Genomic DNA, 16,434 nt, shown 5'->3' with positions numbered 1-16,434 from the left:
CAATAAACCTTTAATTTGCCTTTAATCTACAATTTAGGCATTGAGACTTTTTTGGCATTGAGGGATATCTAGGGCCGTTTCCACACGGGCATTAAATGGCGACCTGGAGATGGCAAAAACGCCGTCTCCAGGCCGCCATTCGCACAGGGGGCACAGCTGCAACGCTAACCCAGCGCCTGCTCTTGCGCCCGCTCCCGCCCGGTTGAAGTCGGCGTTTCCCCAGAAGCGCTGGGAAGCGCTCTTTTTTGGGAAAGCGCCGGTAGCAGCCGAATCTCGGGCATGTCCCCGGGCCTCCGGCGCGTCGCCGACGCCTGGGGACATGCCCCCCTGTCCCATGCCCCCGTGTCCCTGCGCGCCCTGTACAGATCCTCATGGCAAAAATTGTTTGATGAGAAAATATATTGTAGGACATGTCATGGGCTATTATAAGGGGTCCTCAGGAAATCAGAGGCTTTCTTGAAACAAAAAGGATATTAAAGAGATTTTTTTTAGTATGTTGTTTCATGCTTGTCACATTTGTTCATCTTAGTTCTTTGGAATTCCTCCCACACATTGCTTGCCTGTTTATATTTATCTCTTGACAGCTCCTCATTCTTAACAGCTTTTTTCTTTCTAAACTAAATGCCATCCCTTTTTGGATTATGCAAGGTAGGTCCATTAACCTACAACCTTTGGAAGGGTCTGCCCTGGTTTTTCTAGTTCTATTGGTTCTCTATGTTCCTGGAACGATGTTTTTTGAGGATCTTAGATCAAGTTATATTATTCCTCTTCTAATAGATTGGACAAGTACCTCTGGCCATTTCCGCACGGCCAGGAGGCGCCCCCACGCCGGCAAGAGTGCTGCCGGCGTGGGGGCACAAGCCCGCCAAGACGCCAGTTGCGAAGCAGGCTTAAGCGGAGGCTCTGCAGACGGGCAGGCTGCTCCACACCGAGCCGCCGCTTCGCCCTCCTCCACCCCACTTACGGTGTCCTCCTCGTCGCCTGCTGGGCGCCGCAGCCTCGCCATCGCTGCCCTCCCACCCCTGGAGGTCGGAGGACAGTGTGGGCGGGGCTGCCACTTCCAGCAGGCTTAATCATCATCATCACTTCCAGGAGGACACCGCGAGAGGGGCGGAGACGGGAGATATGTCTGCCTCGGGCGCGCGGTTTGCACCACGCCGCCGGGAAGACGCTTCCTCCCCAACAACAACCCTTTAAAGGGTTGTTGTTTAGGGTGGCCTGATGCCGCCCTGGGGGGAGGGAAGCGGAGTCAGGTCGCCGCTGCTGCGTTGCAGCAGCGGCGCCTGTGCGAACGGCAGCCTGGGGGCGGCGTTTTTACCGCCCCCAGGCTGTCGTTAATGGGCTGTGCGGAAACGGCCTCTGTGTCTGAGTTAATGTCTTATTTATTAACAGAGATCCCATGGTTGCAATGATATTGGCAAAATTTATCTCAGTCCTTATCCATAAACAATAGATTCAGAATTATGCTGCTCAAGATTTTTGAATCAAGGAGTTTCCAAGGGAGAAAGAAAAGGATAATCCTTTTAACCACTCAATGAGACATTGTTCAGACACTTTTTACCAATCCACAAAATACTGTTCTATTCAGGTTCCCAAAGCAATCCTGTTGCATCTAGAGGTATAAATAGAATTGCTTTGAAACAGCATAAATGTGGACATTAATGCAGGAGATATTCTATAAAATATGAACTAAATGGATTTTACAGGATAGCAAGTGTTTAAAAAATGCATATATTTGATAGCCCCAGGTCCAATTTACTAGAATGGGAGACTTGTATGTACACTGAACTCAAAGGGGTTTTTTTAGCTGGACCTTGCACAGATGTGCACTAACACTAAGGCATTGATTTACTGATTAATGTCCCCATCCTTAATTTCTGGAGGACATTTGGTCAAATATGTATCATTTGTTTTTGCCTTTCTAGACCTAAGGATATCAGTCCTCTAGCAGAGTGCTCTGGAGTGGATCTGAGAGGTGGGGGGGAGGGTGTGGACTTGTGATATCCAAGACAGAGGATTCTTCTATGGGAGCTCACCTTGCAAAAACAATAAAATGTTATGTAAAAGGTAGTTTGAAGCCAGTTTTTGAAAAACTGGATATAAAACTTATAATTAATACATATTTTATTTGGGTCACCTTGATACACTTATTTTCTTAAGTAGTGAAAACAGTAGATACATTGATGTGTCCCTATAAACTTTGTTGCCTCAGGCAGTTCCATCAGTTCATCTCTCTTCTTGTGAACAAAGGATCCAATAAATGGTTACAAGCAGATGAGATCATTGCTTAGTTGTGAGTGTTTACATCCTGACAACCTTATCCCTGAGCCTGGAGGCTGAGGATAAACTGTTGCATGATGATGTAAAAGAGAGCTTTCTGCTGCACTGCAAATTTAAAAACTGCCTGATGTTAATGGGGGTCCCTAGATGTGTGCCTTATGCTGCGTTGTGCATAGAGATGGGCCAAACAACTCTAGAAACCTTGGCATGGATAAGGGCCATAAAATATTGGCTGCATATACATTTTCTAGTGGGATCCAATAGTTATATTCCCTCTCTGTTATCAGATCACTTTATTTCAGAATGGTATACTTTGATCTTTAGAAAGATTGAAGCTATTGGTTTCCCTTTGGAATCACTCCTTATGCTCACAAAAGTGGAAGCCTTCAGACTAGTTAAGAATAGGCTCTTGGATCTTGATTTTCATAATTTGACTCTTGCAGCCAAGACAACCTGTTCCCCGACTACATTATTAATCCCATGCGAGCGTGGAATTATGGCAGCATATCTTCGTCTGCTGATTAATCCCACCCAAAGGAGAGCCTTGGCTACTGCAAGATGTAATGTGCTGCCATCAGCTCTCCTGGAGGGAAGATTCAAGAATATAGAATGTTCTAAAAAAAATTGTTAATGTGATCTGATTACGGTTGAAACACTTGACCATTCTCTGTTTGTATGCCCTAAATAAGATATGCATGAAATACATGAATTCCATTTTCTTGCAATGTTCTCAGTGGCAAGAGTGTTATAAGATACCCAATCTCCTGAACAGCTCTGATGTGCTCTTTTGTGAAACTGTTGCAAATTTTATACTGGAAATTACTGGAAATGTTGGATTTGAGGTTTGTAAGTGCCTACTCCGAAGTAACATTGGGTTTGCCCTGACCTTTGAGGAGTGGTTAGATAATGGCTGCTGCCACCAGGCTCTGCCATTGTGTACTCCAAGGTAAATTAGGTCTGAACTGTCAGTGCCAGCCTGTGTTGGACCATCCCTGAATTCTACTAAACAAACTACAAACCACAATACAACATTGTGAATCCAATCTGCTGTTGAAAAGGGAAAGAGGAGTTCTATTTGACCAGCCCAAAAGGCTATGCTGGGGATCATTGGACCTGCATGGACATCTGTGTGGGTTGTGGACTGTGATGAGGAGGACATTTGCCACAGCAACGCGTGGCCGGGTAACGCTAGTAGCTTATAAACACTCAGACCAAGACAAAAAACCATGAAGAGACTAAATGGGATTACTTCTTACCATATAAAGAATTTCCAAATCAAACTTAATTATTGCTGTGCTAAGACTATTTAGTCAAAATTAAAAATAATTATTGTTTCTGAATTCTTTTATTTTACTCAGTTATCAAAATTAAGGATATTTCTTCACAATAAAGTAAGTTTTACGTTCATAACTAAATGTTTTACTTCACACTAAGTTACAGTGCACTTCACACAAATGGCTTGATTCAGTTTTTTCATCAGTCCTATAACCTATAAACGTCAATAGGGTTGGCACTAACATAGCCGTTGAAAGAGAAAGGACTGATGGAAAAAACAAAGAATTTAACCCAACCTTCTCTCATTTTACAACCATTGTACAAGAAAAGGCAGTCCTGCCTGCTAATATCTTGACTAATTTGCAAGAAAAGGGCATTTTTACCTTTTAGGGACAAGACAGTTTTGCCAACTAATTTGAACTTCTATCCAATTTGCATGAAAAAGCCAACTAGACTTTCAAGAATCTTTGAGTGCATCTAAATTAAAAGCAGCTGGAACAAAGGCATCATTAGAGATTCAAATGCACTTGATTAGGAATTTGTCAGCCTGTAATAAGCTGTAGTAGCTACATGATGGGCAGCCCAATCCAGATGGGGGCTGTAGAAGAGGCCCCAGGGTGTTCCAACATGTTTGTCCTCTCTGGTGGCATAAGGGGCACCAGGGACATAGGTATAGGATTTTTATGGGGGGTTCTGGGGCAGGGCTCAGGGGGCAGGGTCACATGCCACCCACCCCTGGGGGCATGACCACACCTTCTCAAGGCCTGCCCCTCAGCTCTGCCCCTGCCTGGCTCCAACCCATCCCACCCACCCACCCACCCACGCCCATCACCCACCCCTACCCCCCATTCATCCATTGGCTGGGCTCCCTGAGTTTGGCGCCCCCCATATGGGTGGCAACCCTCCCCCACCAAGATCAAACCATGATTTTTTTTGCACCAACTCACAAAACGCCTCCCATCCCCAGCAAAACATACATGGCTCTCTCTTTCCTAATTTTGTCCTCACACCAACTCTATGAAGTCAGTTGTTAGCCTGAGAAACAGCTCTAAGCCAGTGCAAGTGGGTATTAAGCATGCATCATCTCTCACAAAACACCTCCAGTGGAATTCACCCCCAAACAGTATCACTTTCAATGCCGTTTAAACTAGGGAGCCTAGATTCCTCTTTTAAATCCACCATCAAGGGAGACTCTGGGGTCCCCAGTTAAAACAACATTGAAAGAGATTCTGTTTCAGTGTGCATTCTCCCCCACCCTAAAACAGCACCACTTTCAATGTTTAAACTGGGGACCTCACATTCTTCCTTTAAGTGTATGCCAAAATGGGTGGATTTAAAAGGAGAATCTGGGGAAATTTAGAGGGTGTCTGCTGTCATGGGTGTTCAGCTAGCAGCACCAAAATTTCATGGTATCTTTAGGAAACTCTCCTGCTAATGCCACCCAGATTTGGTGAAGTTTGGTTCAGGGGGTCCAAAGTTAGGGTCCCTCAAAAAGGTAGCCCCATCTACTATTAGTTCCCATTAAAAACAATGGGGGATGGGGGCACCCTCTTTGGGGGTCCATAACTTTGGACCCTCTGAACCAAAATTCACCAAACCTGTGTGGTATCAGCAAGGGACTATCCTGATGATACCACCTAGGTTTAGTGAAGATTGGTTCAGAGGGTCCAAAGTTATGGACCCTCAAAAGTGTAACCCCATCTACTATTATTTCCCATTGGAAACAATGTGAGACTGGGCACCCCCTTTGGGAGTTTATAACTTTGGACCCCCTAAAGCAAAATTCACCAAACGTGGTTGGTATCATCAGGAGAGTCTTCTGAAACATCCCTGAAAATTTGGTGCTGCTAGCCTAAAAACGGCGCCCCCTGCAGGCAAAAAACCAAAATACTAAAAATTGCAAAAACCACACAAACGTGCCTAGGAGCTTTGGACATGCAATGGGGGGGGTTGAACCTGAGAACCCCCCTCCCCTTACCTGCGTCCATGGTCCTGGCCTATGGCTATTCATATACAGGGTCCTAATACTGACTTAGAACTTTTTCACTGTACACAGTTCACTGTACACTGTACACAATTAGATAAAATTCTCAAAAACAAAACGTTAACTCTCTACTGAGATAAACTCAACCCAAATCCCTATACCCCAGACCCACTGGTACTCTAGAACTCTCCTCTCTTTAGAAACCATTTTTATGGCCTTCAACTTGGTTCTCCAATAAATCTAACCCCACCAGTATATGTTGTCTGTGTATGATTGTTTTCACATAGCACTCAGGCTGATAACCAGTACAATCAGTTATTCTCTTTGACTGATCTATTCCCCTCAGAGTTAAACACAGGTGGATTCTGCACAGCATTTGTATAACTGGTTGTAGTCATTATAAAGGAACCCTGTTTTCCTTTTTCCCATTCATATGCATTCCATGCAGGAAGCCATTGGAGCCCATGGAAACAATCCAGGTTGCTTTTAGTGCCTTTGCATGGAGACATTCTTTTAAAATTATTTCCCGCAACACATTGGCGGATTCTGCATGGGCGGGGGCAGCGTTAGGGTTAGCATTAGGCGCTAGGGTTATATGCTGGTGGAGTCCCAAGGCCGTTCGCATGCTGAGGTGTGAGTGGCCCCAGAGTGGCCGCTGCCCATGGAGGGTTGAAGGGCAGCATGGGCGTGCCTCCCCATCCCTGCAGAGCTCAGCAAGGAGAGAAGGTGAGTGTGGAGGAAAATGGAAGCGCCAAAAAGCATTGCCTCCAAGCTGGTGCTGTTTGCATGGCACCAGCAGGGAAATGCTGTTTCCCAAATGCCTCACTCATCGAACGAGGTAGGAAAACAGCATTTCCTTGGAAAAAGCACAGGGCTGTTTTGATTCAGAGGCAGAAGTCATGCAAACAGTGCCCCTGTAATGGTGTTTTTATCATTCCAGGGGCACTGTTTTTCGCCCATGCAGAATCCGCCATTGTGCAGGTCAACAGAAATGAACCCCCACATCCATGCCAATTGTCTCACAATACGATTGTTGCACCTGTGCATATTCAACAAGCAAAATTAAATAAAGAAAAAGGGACTTCCCTGCAATGGCAGGGCAATAATGAATGCATTGCTGTGGCAGGCAGATTCTCCTTGACTGTGGATAGCATTGTGGAAGAGAGGGAAATAAAGCATGGCCATTCTGCATGCATTCTGCATGGCCATTCGAGCAGCAGCAACTCCAACCCAGGATTAGGCAAAATAATAACTGATTTAGTGATTGTCGAAAATCACGGGTTGAGGGAAATAAAACAGGGCAAACTTGTTTTGGGGATGAGGTCTTTGTGAACTCCCCGGCCCCACCCACAAAGGTTTGTATTATACTCTACACCCAGTACAGTTAAGGGAGGCATAACTTAACCTCTGGAACATTTCAGGCCAAAAGCCTCAAACAATGTACTGACATTGCTTTCACATCCTGCATGTGAGCTCCCAAAGGCACCTGGTGGGCCACTGCGAGTAGAAGAGAGCTGGACTAGATAGACTCTGGTCTGATCCAGCTGGCTTGTTCTTATGTTCTTATTGTTCAATCTTCTCCCTCTCTGCATCATGCAGTTATCTGCCCAATCAGAGTGCAGGAGGCCACAGCCAATCAGGTGGTTCCCCTGTTCCCAGGCCTTCACTTTGGAGGCAAACACTATTATATTCTGACAAAATGGCACTTTAAAACTGTACATTTCTCTGCAGTCCATCACAGCAGGTATAAGTAGTACCCACTTCATTCAGCCCTATATTGGTTGGTTCATCTTTGCTCAGTATGTCTTCCACTTTTGGGCCATGCTGTTCAGATGGCCACTGTTGGTCCCAGCATGGTAGCTAAGTGGCCAGTGGCCACTCCTGGTACCAACATGGTGTAGTAGTTAAAAGCAGTGAACTGTAATCTGACGAACCATGTTTATTTCCCCATTCTTCCAAATAAAGTCAGCTGGGTGGTCGTGTACGGGTCACAGTTCTCTAAGAACTGTCCCCACCTACCTAACTAGGGGCCTGTTGCATATGGGAAAAGAAGCTGATTGAAAGCTATTTTGAGGCTTTTTTTGTTAGAGAAGAGTGGGATATAAAAACCAACTCTTCTGCTTGTTCTTCCTCATCCCCAACTGACCTCTTCCTTGCAGCCTCTTTGCTGTATGACACCTTGGCTCATTCCGCACATGCAGAATAATGCACTTTCAAACTGCTTTCAGTGCTCTTTGAAACTGTGCGGAATGGCAAAATCCACTTGCAAACAGTTGTGAAAGTGGTTTGAAAATGTATTATTTTGCATGTGCGGAAGGGGCCCTTGACTGGTAGTTTGCTTCCATGCAGGAGACAATGATTACAAGTTCACCCTTTCCCAGACCACTGACAAGTCCAGCAACCTCTTCCATTTCATTGCTCCAGTAGTGTATACTTTGGCTGGTATTCTGAATGGCTTCTTTTAAAAGATTAATTTCAGCTTTCACATCCTTTTGCCTGATAGCTTTTAGTACTTTATTACTTTCAAAACTGAGTTGCTGTTTCCGTAGATGAAGAGATAGCTTTTTTCTCATGTTGAGAATCTACATACAAATGATGTAGAGTGGGGAGGGGTGTTTCCTGACTTTACCCAGGTACCACTGTTTCACTCTTTCTTCACTGACAGCTTTTCAAATAAAAGATCATCTGTCACCTGCCTGTCACGTAAATAAGGATGCATCATGATCTCAACATTCTCACTCCATAATCCTGTTAGAACAGAGTGTAACAGCAGGTTTTGTAACAAGGCAGGGTCATACTTCAAACCAGATTTTGCTGCTAAGGTGGCAAATATATATTTTTTTGGTCTAAAATTCAGCAATCTGACAAGGATATCTCAGGGTGACTCTCAGGATCTCTGCAGTTCAAAGTATGGTACAGTTGCACTCCCCCAATATTAGGAACTCAAGATGTGCCTTAATTTTGTGAAGCTGAGATCCCCTCCAAATAACTCCTCAGACTGAGAACAGGAGAAATGGTCTTGATGGCAGTTTCTATGGTCTCTGTGTCAGTGTATCCTTCTAAAACTCCTGCGAGGTCAGGAGCAGCAGTTGTGTAGTGGTTAAGGCAGGTGTACTCTAATTTGGAGGAACCAGTTTGATTCCCCGCTCTGCCACTTGATATGTGTTGGCTGAATTCTGGGAAATATATATATATATTTATATATAAATATATAAATACCATGAGTATCATGGTATTGTTGAGAATTCTTGAAAAATATACCCTTCAAAATTTTAGTCTAGCTCTTCTCTGATAATCTTGCTCTGTTATTAGAAGGGAAATTGGCATTTCTACCTCTTTTTTGCTCTGGCGAATGCTAGCTGGCAAAACTTGCAAAAAAAAAGTTCCAGTTGGGGCACGTAAGCACTCTAGTCAGGAAGAATAATGTCACTGACACTTTAGGATCAAGTTGGCCTCTGGATTATGGCATCAATCAACGTTCCTCAGGATGATGGTTAACCTTTCATGATTGTCTAAAGTGACAGAAACGTTCATTATGGAGGCACTGTACTTTACCACATAGGCCTAAAATTCAAGGTCAGGGACATGGTATAAATATAGGAGCTACTGGTGTCCTCACACCAGTGCATTCATTCTTGAAAGGCACCCAAAAGAAGCCAAGATGAAATTCCAGGCTGTGGCAGTCATTCTTCTCATCTCTCTCCTTTGTCTAGAGGTCAAAGGACAATGGGTAAGTAGCATGTAATGTGTTTCATTAATCTCTGTATTCAGAGATGTTCATTTTTATGCATATAAAACCCCTGAGCCCCTTGGGGGAGGGCAGTATTTAAATTGAAATAAAATAAAATAAAATAAATATATAGGTTTGCAAGCTTTCTAGGGGCAGAAAATGCTGCTTACAAAATTGCTGTACAGCAGAGGTGTCAAACTCAATCACATGGGGGGTCAAAACTCAAAGCACACTTTAGGTTGCAGGCTGAACAGGGTAAACATCTATTGAACTGACTGAAACAAAATGGTTTTTGAACATTAATATACATCGAAACACAGGATATCATTCCAATATGGAATATGCTGGCACAGGAGGTAGTGATGGCCACTAACCTGGATAGGTTTAAAAAGGGCTTGGACAGATTTATAGAGGAGAAGTCGATCTGTGGCTACCAATCTTGATTCTCATTGATCTGAGATTGCAAATGACCTTCCACTGACCTTTATGTCCAGCATTGCTCTGGAGGGCTGCAGAGACCCACCCACGCTGCCCTCCGACCCCTGGAGGTCCCTCCAGAGCGATGCTGGACATAAAGGTCAGTGGAGGGGACTGACTGAAAGGAGGATCCGTGCAGAGCTGCCTCTCTTGCTGGGGGGGGGAAGTGGGGGCCGCTCACACACTAGTGTGCGAACAGTCCCTGAGCCTCTACCGGCATAAATTATGCCAGTGGATGATCGTTTCCACATGTGTGCAGAAAGGGCCCCAGAGGGAGATTGTACAAAAAGAAAAGGAGGGGGGGCATGTTCAGATCAGCCCAATGGGACACTTTGACGGAAGCCCTCCCACGCCATCAGGTCTTCCTTTGATTGATGTCACCTGGCATGAATTTGACAAACCCCACCTTGGCAGGCTCTTCATTTCCCGTTCAGAGATGCCCCCTGTCTTGCAGCCTGACTTTTCCATGTGCCGGTTCCTGCCACCCTGCCCCAGGAATGAGTTGGCAGCTCAATCCCCGACAGAGGGACTGGCAGCCATGCAGTCCGCTCAGGGGGTGCAGAGCTCCTTTTTCCTGCCGGGTAGTGCCACGTGGCTTTGCTCCCACCCCCACACCAGGTCCATGGCTATAGCACGGGAGATCCTCCTACACCACCTGGATGCTTGGGAGGTGGGGATGGGAATGGGTGCACCAGCCTCACCTCCATTCCCTCGCCTGCCAGTTCACAGTTCCTTGCCTTTGTCCCGTCCCAGGGGGCGACAGAGCCCAAGAAGGGGAGCCGGCAGTCGGGGGTGTTGCAACTGCGAGCAAGTCCTTATTTTGATGCTCAGCCCTCCTTCCCCTGCCTGCACAGAGATTTACTGCCACTTTTTGTGGAAATGGCCCATTGGCAGGTGCAGGTGCGGTGCCTCCAACTGCAGTCATGAGGTGCCTCTTCCTTCCCTCTCTCTTGGCCTACAGCTCTGCTCCAGCACCTGCGCACAAGTGCATCCCCTTGACCGGGCCAGACAATGGGAGTTTAAGTATGTGCTGAGGGACAGATATAATTATATGGAGGGCCGGATGTGGCCCGGGGGCTGTGCGTTTGACACATGTGCTGTACACTATTAAACTGAACCTTCTGTTCTATTTTCTGGGCGGGTCATGGATATAGTAATACTATTTTCATGCTACAGCTCAATTTATGTTTGCATCTGGTAAACGGGGGGGGGGTGACATGTGATTTCTGTTTTCTCAGTGGTAAAATAGATGGAGCTGACAAAGACATGGTAGTGAATAAAAATAGTAACAGCACCAGAAGTATGAAGGAATAACACAGTTTCAGACATTGACCACTTCCTGGGAGGGGCTTTGTGACTATTACAAATTATCTCTATATTAAGATAATACTCCCAGATTTTCAATATACTTCCAGAATTCTGTAGATATTTCTTACATTTAAAAAATAAGAATTGTGCTGCAGAACTGTGTTCAAAAGAACACAAGAATTGGGTTCAAAAGAAGCAGCTCATTTTTGAGCAATTTGTGTCTTTTTCATAATACTAAAGTCATAGCTAGATTGCATGTTATTATGCAATACTATTAATACGAGACACCATTCACAATGGTATTCTGATCTATGCTATACTAATATCTGCTGTTTTTGAATGGGTAACCTGATGTACATCTAAACAGCACCTGAAATGTAAAGGAATAACTGCATGGGGGCGGGGGGAGCAAAAGAGGACCACTTCTTTTAAAAAAAGCTCTGTAAGGATTGCAAATTATTTATAGTTCAAGATAATTCTCTCAAGTTTCCAAAGTACTTGCATTAGTCTATTAATGTTTCCTTTTACCAAAGAGGAAATGTATATCCTGCTGCAGATAAGACTTATTTCTTGCTGCAGATAAGTATCCAAAGAGAGCAACAAGTTTTCTGAAGAGTTTGTGTCTCTGGCCGTTTCCGCACTGCCACGTTGTGGTGGGTGCATCGGCATAAACAACGCCGACACACCCCCCCCCCCGGGACCGTTCACATGGATGGTCCCGGTAGGGGTGGGGAAGATGGTGCAGCCTGCGCAGAGGCTGCACCATCCCCTGAATGCCTTACCATCCCTCCGACCTTCCAGCGCATTGCCCAGGCCAGGGGACATGCCCCCCCTACCCTGCACGACAGCTTTGGAGTCGCTGGGCAGGGGGGGGCGTGTCCCCTGGCCTGGGCGACGCACCGGAAGGTTGGAGGGACAATAAGGCGTTTGGGAAAGGGGGGAAATGGCGCAAGGTTTGGAAACAGTGAGGTTCAGAAACAGCAGCCTTGCGCCGCTCGGGGGTTGTGAGGCCGCTGCTGCTGTGATGCAGTGGCTGCCGTGCAAACCCCTCCCCAGGGACGCTGTATTCTGCCCATGCGGAAACAGCCTCTTTCTCAAAAATCCTGCCATATCCAGCTTGCATGCCATTATGCAATAGCTACTATGCAATGATATTAATAGTGTATACTGTGCAAAACATATTCAAATATATGCTATACGAATATCTGTTTTTTTAAATGGGTATCTAGCAGCCATTTGAATAGGAGGGGCAATACAATTAATTAGATTTGCTTTGCAAAAATTAGATATCTCCTCTGGCAGAACTTTATCCTGACATCAGTAAGACAACATGCTGGAAGGCAGAAAGCTCTGCAAACAACTGCCTTTTAAACATAACGATCAGGTCTGGGGTTCTCCCAATTTTTTATTAACTCTCTGCTCATATTTTACATTGTACATGGATGCTATTTGATTTAATGGTTAGAGTGTCAGATTAGGATCTCTCTCTCTCTCTCTCTCTCTCTCTCTCTGTGTGTGTGTGTGTGTAATGATCATGACAAGAGATATAATCTTCCTTCCAAATAGTACACAGGGGAAGGATTGAAAGTTTGTGACTGGCCCAAAGTCACCTTAGAAGCTTCCATTGGGTGAGAGGAGATTTGAACCTGAGTTTTCTATGAGGTTTGCCATCCAAAGAGTAATGGGGGTCAGGGCGGACACTAAACATTACTTACAAAAGACCCCGAAGCTAAAAATCTGAATGTTTTGCTCTGTTCCCTGAGCATGGGGTTGAGAGAAGTTTCTTGGTATCATGAGGGACTGCCTCCAAAAGTAATTACAGTTAAGAACATAAGAACATAAGAACTAGCCTGCTGGATCAGACCAGAGTCCATCTAGTCCAGCATTCTGCTACTCGCAGTGGCCCACCAGGTGCCTTTGGGAGCTCACATGCAGGAGGTGAAAGCAATGGCCTTCTGCTGCTGCTGCTGCTCCTGAGCACCTGGTCTGCTAATATTGGTTCAATATTGGTTTGCATTTGTAATAAGGGGTGGGGGGGGGAAGGCAAATTTGATTCCTATTTCCTTGTGGTAAAAAAGATGAAAATCATTAAGAGACTGTGGTGAATAGAAACTGCATCAGCATGTGACGTAAGAAGGAATAACTGTTTTGTTCTGTTTCTTAATCCAGAAATTTCCTATCGACGTAAGTATTGCACTTTATTTATCTCTTTAGTTAACTCTGTCTCCACTGAGCAGACTGATTTGATGCCCAGGTGTTTTGAAAAGAGGCAGCAGCTTGCTGAATAGTCTGTGTCACCTTCACAGCAGTCAAGTCAGAACCAACTTGTCTACTATTGCGCAACATTACTAGTCGTGCACCCCTTACACAACAGATATTCTGATCTATGTCATGGTAATCTAGTATGTTCTTTAATGGGAAATCTAATGTATATCTAAATGTAGCACAAATGAAGCCTGAGAGGAAGAAGAAAGTACACCTCTGACCTCGGACAGAATTCCCTTATAAACGTGGGGATGCTTTGCGGTAGGCCAAACAGGAACATTTGGAGGCTCACCTTTTCTTTTCCTGGTTTTCCAAATAGATTGGGAGGGAGCCGTGATTTTTCAGGCTAGCAAAACTAATTACATGTTAGTAGTAAGTTACCTAAAATCCACTTTACAGTAACCTTCTAAATGCAACAGAAAAGAGAACGAAGAGCCCATCCACCCTTTAAAGAAAGCCTTTGAAGGCTGAAAGAGGACAGACAGAGATGCAGCCAGTTCTTTTCAGCTGCTTTATAAGAGCTTTGATTTCCCCAGAAAGTCCAGGTACAGCTTTGGGAAATCCAATGCAAAATTCTTTTGGCTTAAATTTAATAGAGTTTGGAGCGATTCCCTCCAGTTTGGGAGGCGGGTTGGGGACGGAGCTTGGGGAGGCAGGCCCCCTCCCCCTCCCCCCTGAACCCACCCCATAAAAATGTATACCCACGTCACTGATTCTCCCATTCTGAAAAGACAGGTAAAGAAGAAAATATGGAAAGAGAGAGAATGAGGAGGTAAATATAGGGGAAGGAAGAGAAAACATAATGAGGAAATAGAGAGAAAGGGAGGAAGAAATAGAATGGGGGAAAGGGAGAAAGGGGGAAGAGGGAAAGGAAGAGGAAGGGGGAAATAGAAAGGGAGAGGGAAGTGTAAAAATAGAAGACTTGTGTGTGTGTGTGTGTGTGTGTGTGTGTGTGTGTGTGTGTGTGTGTGTGTGTGTGTGTGTGTGTGTGGAATGATCATGACAAGAGGTACAGACTTCCTTCCAAAACAAATGCGCAGGGGAAAGACTGACAGCAAAATCACCCCGCAAGCTTCCAATGGGTGAAAAGGGAGTTGAGCCTAGCTATCTTAGGAGGTGTCCCATTGAAAGAGTAGCCAGTGTCAGGGCTGACAAAAACATTACTTACACAACATCCTTGAGCTAAAAATCTGAATGTTTTCCTCTGTTCTCTGTGCATGGTGTTGAGAGAAGTTTCTTGTCGTCATTAGGGGCTGCCTTCAAAAGTAATTAGTGTTCAATATACATTTCCAATTGTAATAAGGCACAGCACTTGTGATTCCTATTTTCCTGTGGTAAAAAAAGATGAAAAACAATTAAGAGACTGTGGTGAATAGAAACTGCATCAGTATGTGACATAAGAAGGAATAACTGTTTTGTTATGTTTCTTAATCCAGAAAATTCCTATCGACGTAAGTATTGCACTTTATTTATCTCTTTAGTTAACTCTGTCCCCACTGATAAGACTGATTTGATGCCCAGGTGTTTTGAAAGGAGGCAGCAGGTTCCTGAATAGTCTGTGTCACCTTCACAGCAGTCAAGTCAGAACCAATTTGTCTACTATTGTGCAACATTACTAGTTGTGCACCCCTTACACAACAGATATTCTGATCTATGTCATGGTAATCTATTATGTTCTTTAATGGGAAATCTAATGTATATCTAAATGTAGCACAAATGAAGCCTGAGAGGAGGAAGAAAGTTCGAGAGGGAAACGTGAAGATCCAACTGTAATGATTAGCTTTACATGGTTTTATTGTGATCAATGGTTTTTATCAATTAAGCATTTATTAAAACCAAAGGAAATGATTCATGTATACATAAGGTAGTGGAATGTATTTAGGCACCACTTGCAAGTGGTCACCAAGTAGTCTTCTCTATAGGGATTTGAGAGGTCATTCGGACCTTGTTTTCCTAGAAGGTCTCCCATCTAAAGAGTAATGAAGGTCAGGGCTGAAATAAAACGTTACTTACACAACATCCTTGAGCTAAAAATCTGAATGTTTTGCTCTGTTCTCTGTGCAGGGTGTCGAGAGAAGTTTCTTGTTATCATTAGGGGCTGCCTCCAAAAGTAATTAGAGTTCAATATTGGTTTGCATTTGTAATGGGGGGGAGGGGCACATGTGATTCCTATTTTCCTGTGGTAAAAAAAGATGAAAATCATTAAGAGACTGTGGTGAATAGAAACTGTATCAGTATGTGGCATAAGAAGGAATAACTGTTTTGTTCTGTTTCTTAATCCAGAAAATTCCTATCGACGTAAGTATTGCACTTTATTTATCTCTTTAGTTAGCTCTGTCCCCACTGAGCAGACTGATTTGATGCCCAGGTGTTTTGAAAAGAGGCAGCAGGTTCCTGAATAGTCTGTGTCGCCTTCACAGCAGTCAAGTCAGAACCAACTTGTCTACTATTGCGCAACATTACTAGTTGTGCACCCCTTACACAACAGATATTCTGATCTATGTCATGGTAATCTATTATGTTCTTTAATGGGAAATCTAATGTATATCTAAATGTAGCACAAATGAAGCCTGAGAGGAGGAAGAAAGTTCGAGAGGGAAACGTGAAGATCCAACTGTAATGATTAGCTTTACATGGTTTTATTGTGATCAATGGTTTTTATCAATTAAGCATTTATTAAAACCAAAGGAAGTGATTCATGTATACATAAGGTAGTGGAATGTATTTAGGCACCACTTGCAAGTGGTCACCAAGTAGTCTTCTCTATAGGGATTTGAGAGGTCATTCGAACCTTCTTTTCCTAGAAGGTCTCCCATCTAAAGAGTAATGAGGGTCAGGGCTGAAATAAAACGTTACTTACACAACATCCTTGAGCTAAAAATCTGAATGTTTTGCTCTGTTCTCTGTGCAGGGTGTCGAGAGAAGTTTCTTGTTATCATTAGGGGCTGCCTCCAAAAGTAATTAGAGTTCAATATTGGTTTGCATTTGTAATGGGGGGGGACACATGTGATTCCTATTTTCCTGTGGTAAAAAAAGATGAAAATCATTAAGAGACTGTGGTGAATAGAAACTGCATCAGTATGTGACATATGAAGGAATAACTGTTTTGTTCTGT

At 44.2% G+C, this 16,434-nt stretch overlaps 1 protein-coding gene across 1 annotated transcript in view; it reads left to right on the top strand.

The window, feature by feature from the left end:
* The first annotated feature begins 9,200 nt into the window (after nucleotides 1-9,200).
* Nucleotides 9,201-16,434, top strand: part of LOC125435462 (translation initiation factor IF-2-like) — a 39,897-nt gene continuing 32,663 nt past the window's right edge. The window contains exons 1-6 of the mRNA XM_048501662.1: nucleotides 9,201-9,269; nucleotides 10,201-10,302; nucleotides 10,500-10,646; nucleotides 13,224-13,238; nucleotides 14,756-14,770; nucleotides 15,603-15,617. Coding sequence (XP_048357619.1) covers nucleotides 9,201-9,269; nucleotides 10,201-10,302; nucleotides 10,500-10,646; nucleotides 13,224-13,238; nucleotides 14,756-14,770; nucleotides 15,603-15,617 — 363 coding nt within the window. The remainder of the gene's footprint in view (nucleotides 9,270-10,200; nucleotides 10,303-10,499; nucleotides 10,647-13,223; nucleotides 13,239-14,755; nucleotides 14,771-15,602; nucleotides 15,618-16,434) is intronic.

This window comes from Sphaerodactylus townsendi, linkage group LG06 (genome assembly GCF_021028975.2).
Source record: "Sphaerodactylus townsendi isolate TG3544 linkage group LG06, MPM_Stown_v2.3, whole genome shotgun sequence".
Taxonomy (NCBI): Eukaryota; Metazoa; Chordata; class Lepidosauria; order Squamata; family Sphaerodactylidae; genus Sphaerodactylus; species Sphaerodactylus townsendi.
Note: the sequence above shows the minus strand (reverse complement) of the source record. Positions and strands in the feature narration are given on the sequence as shown.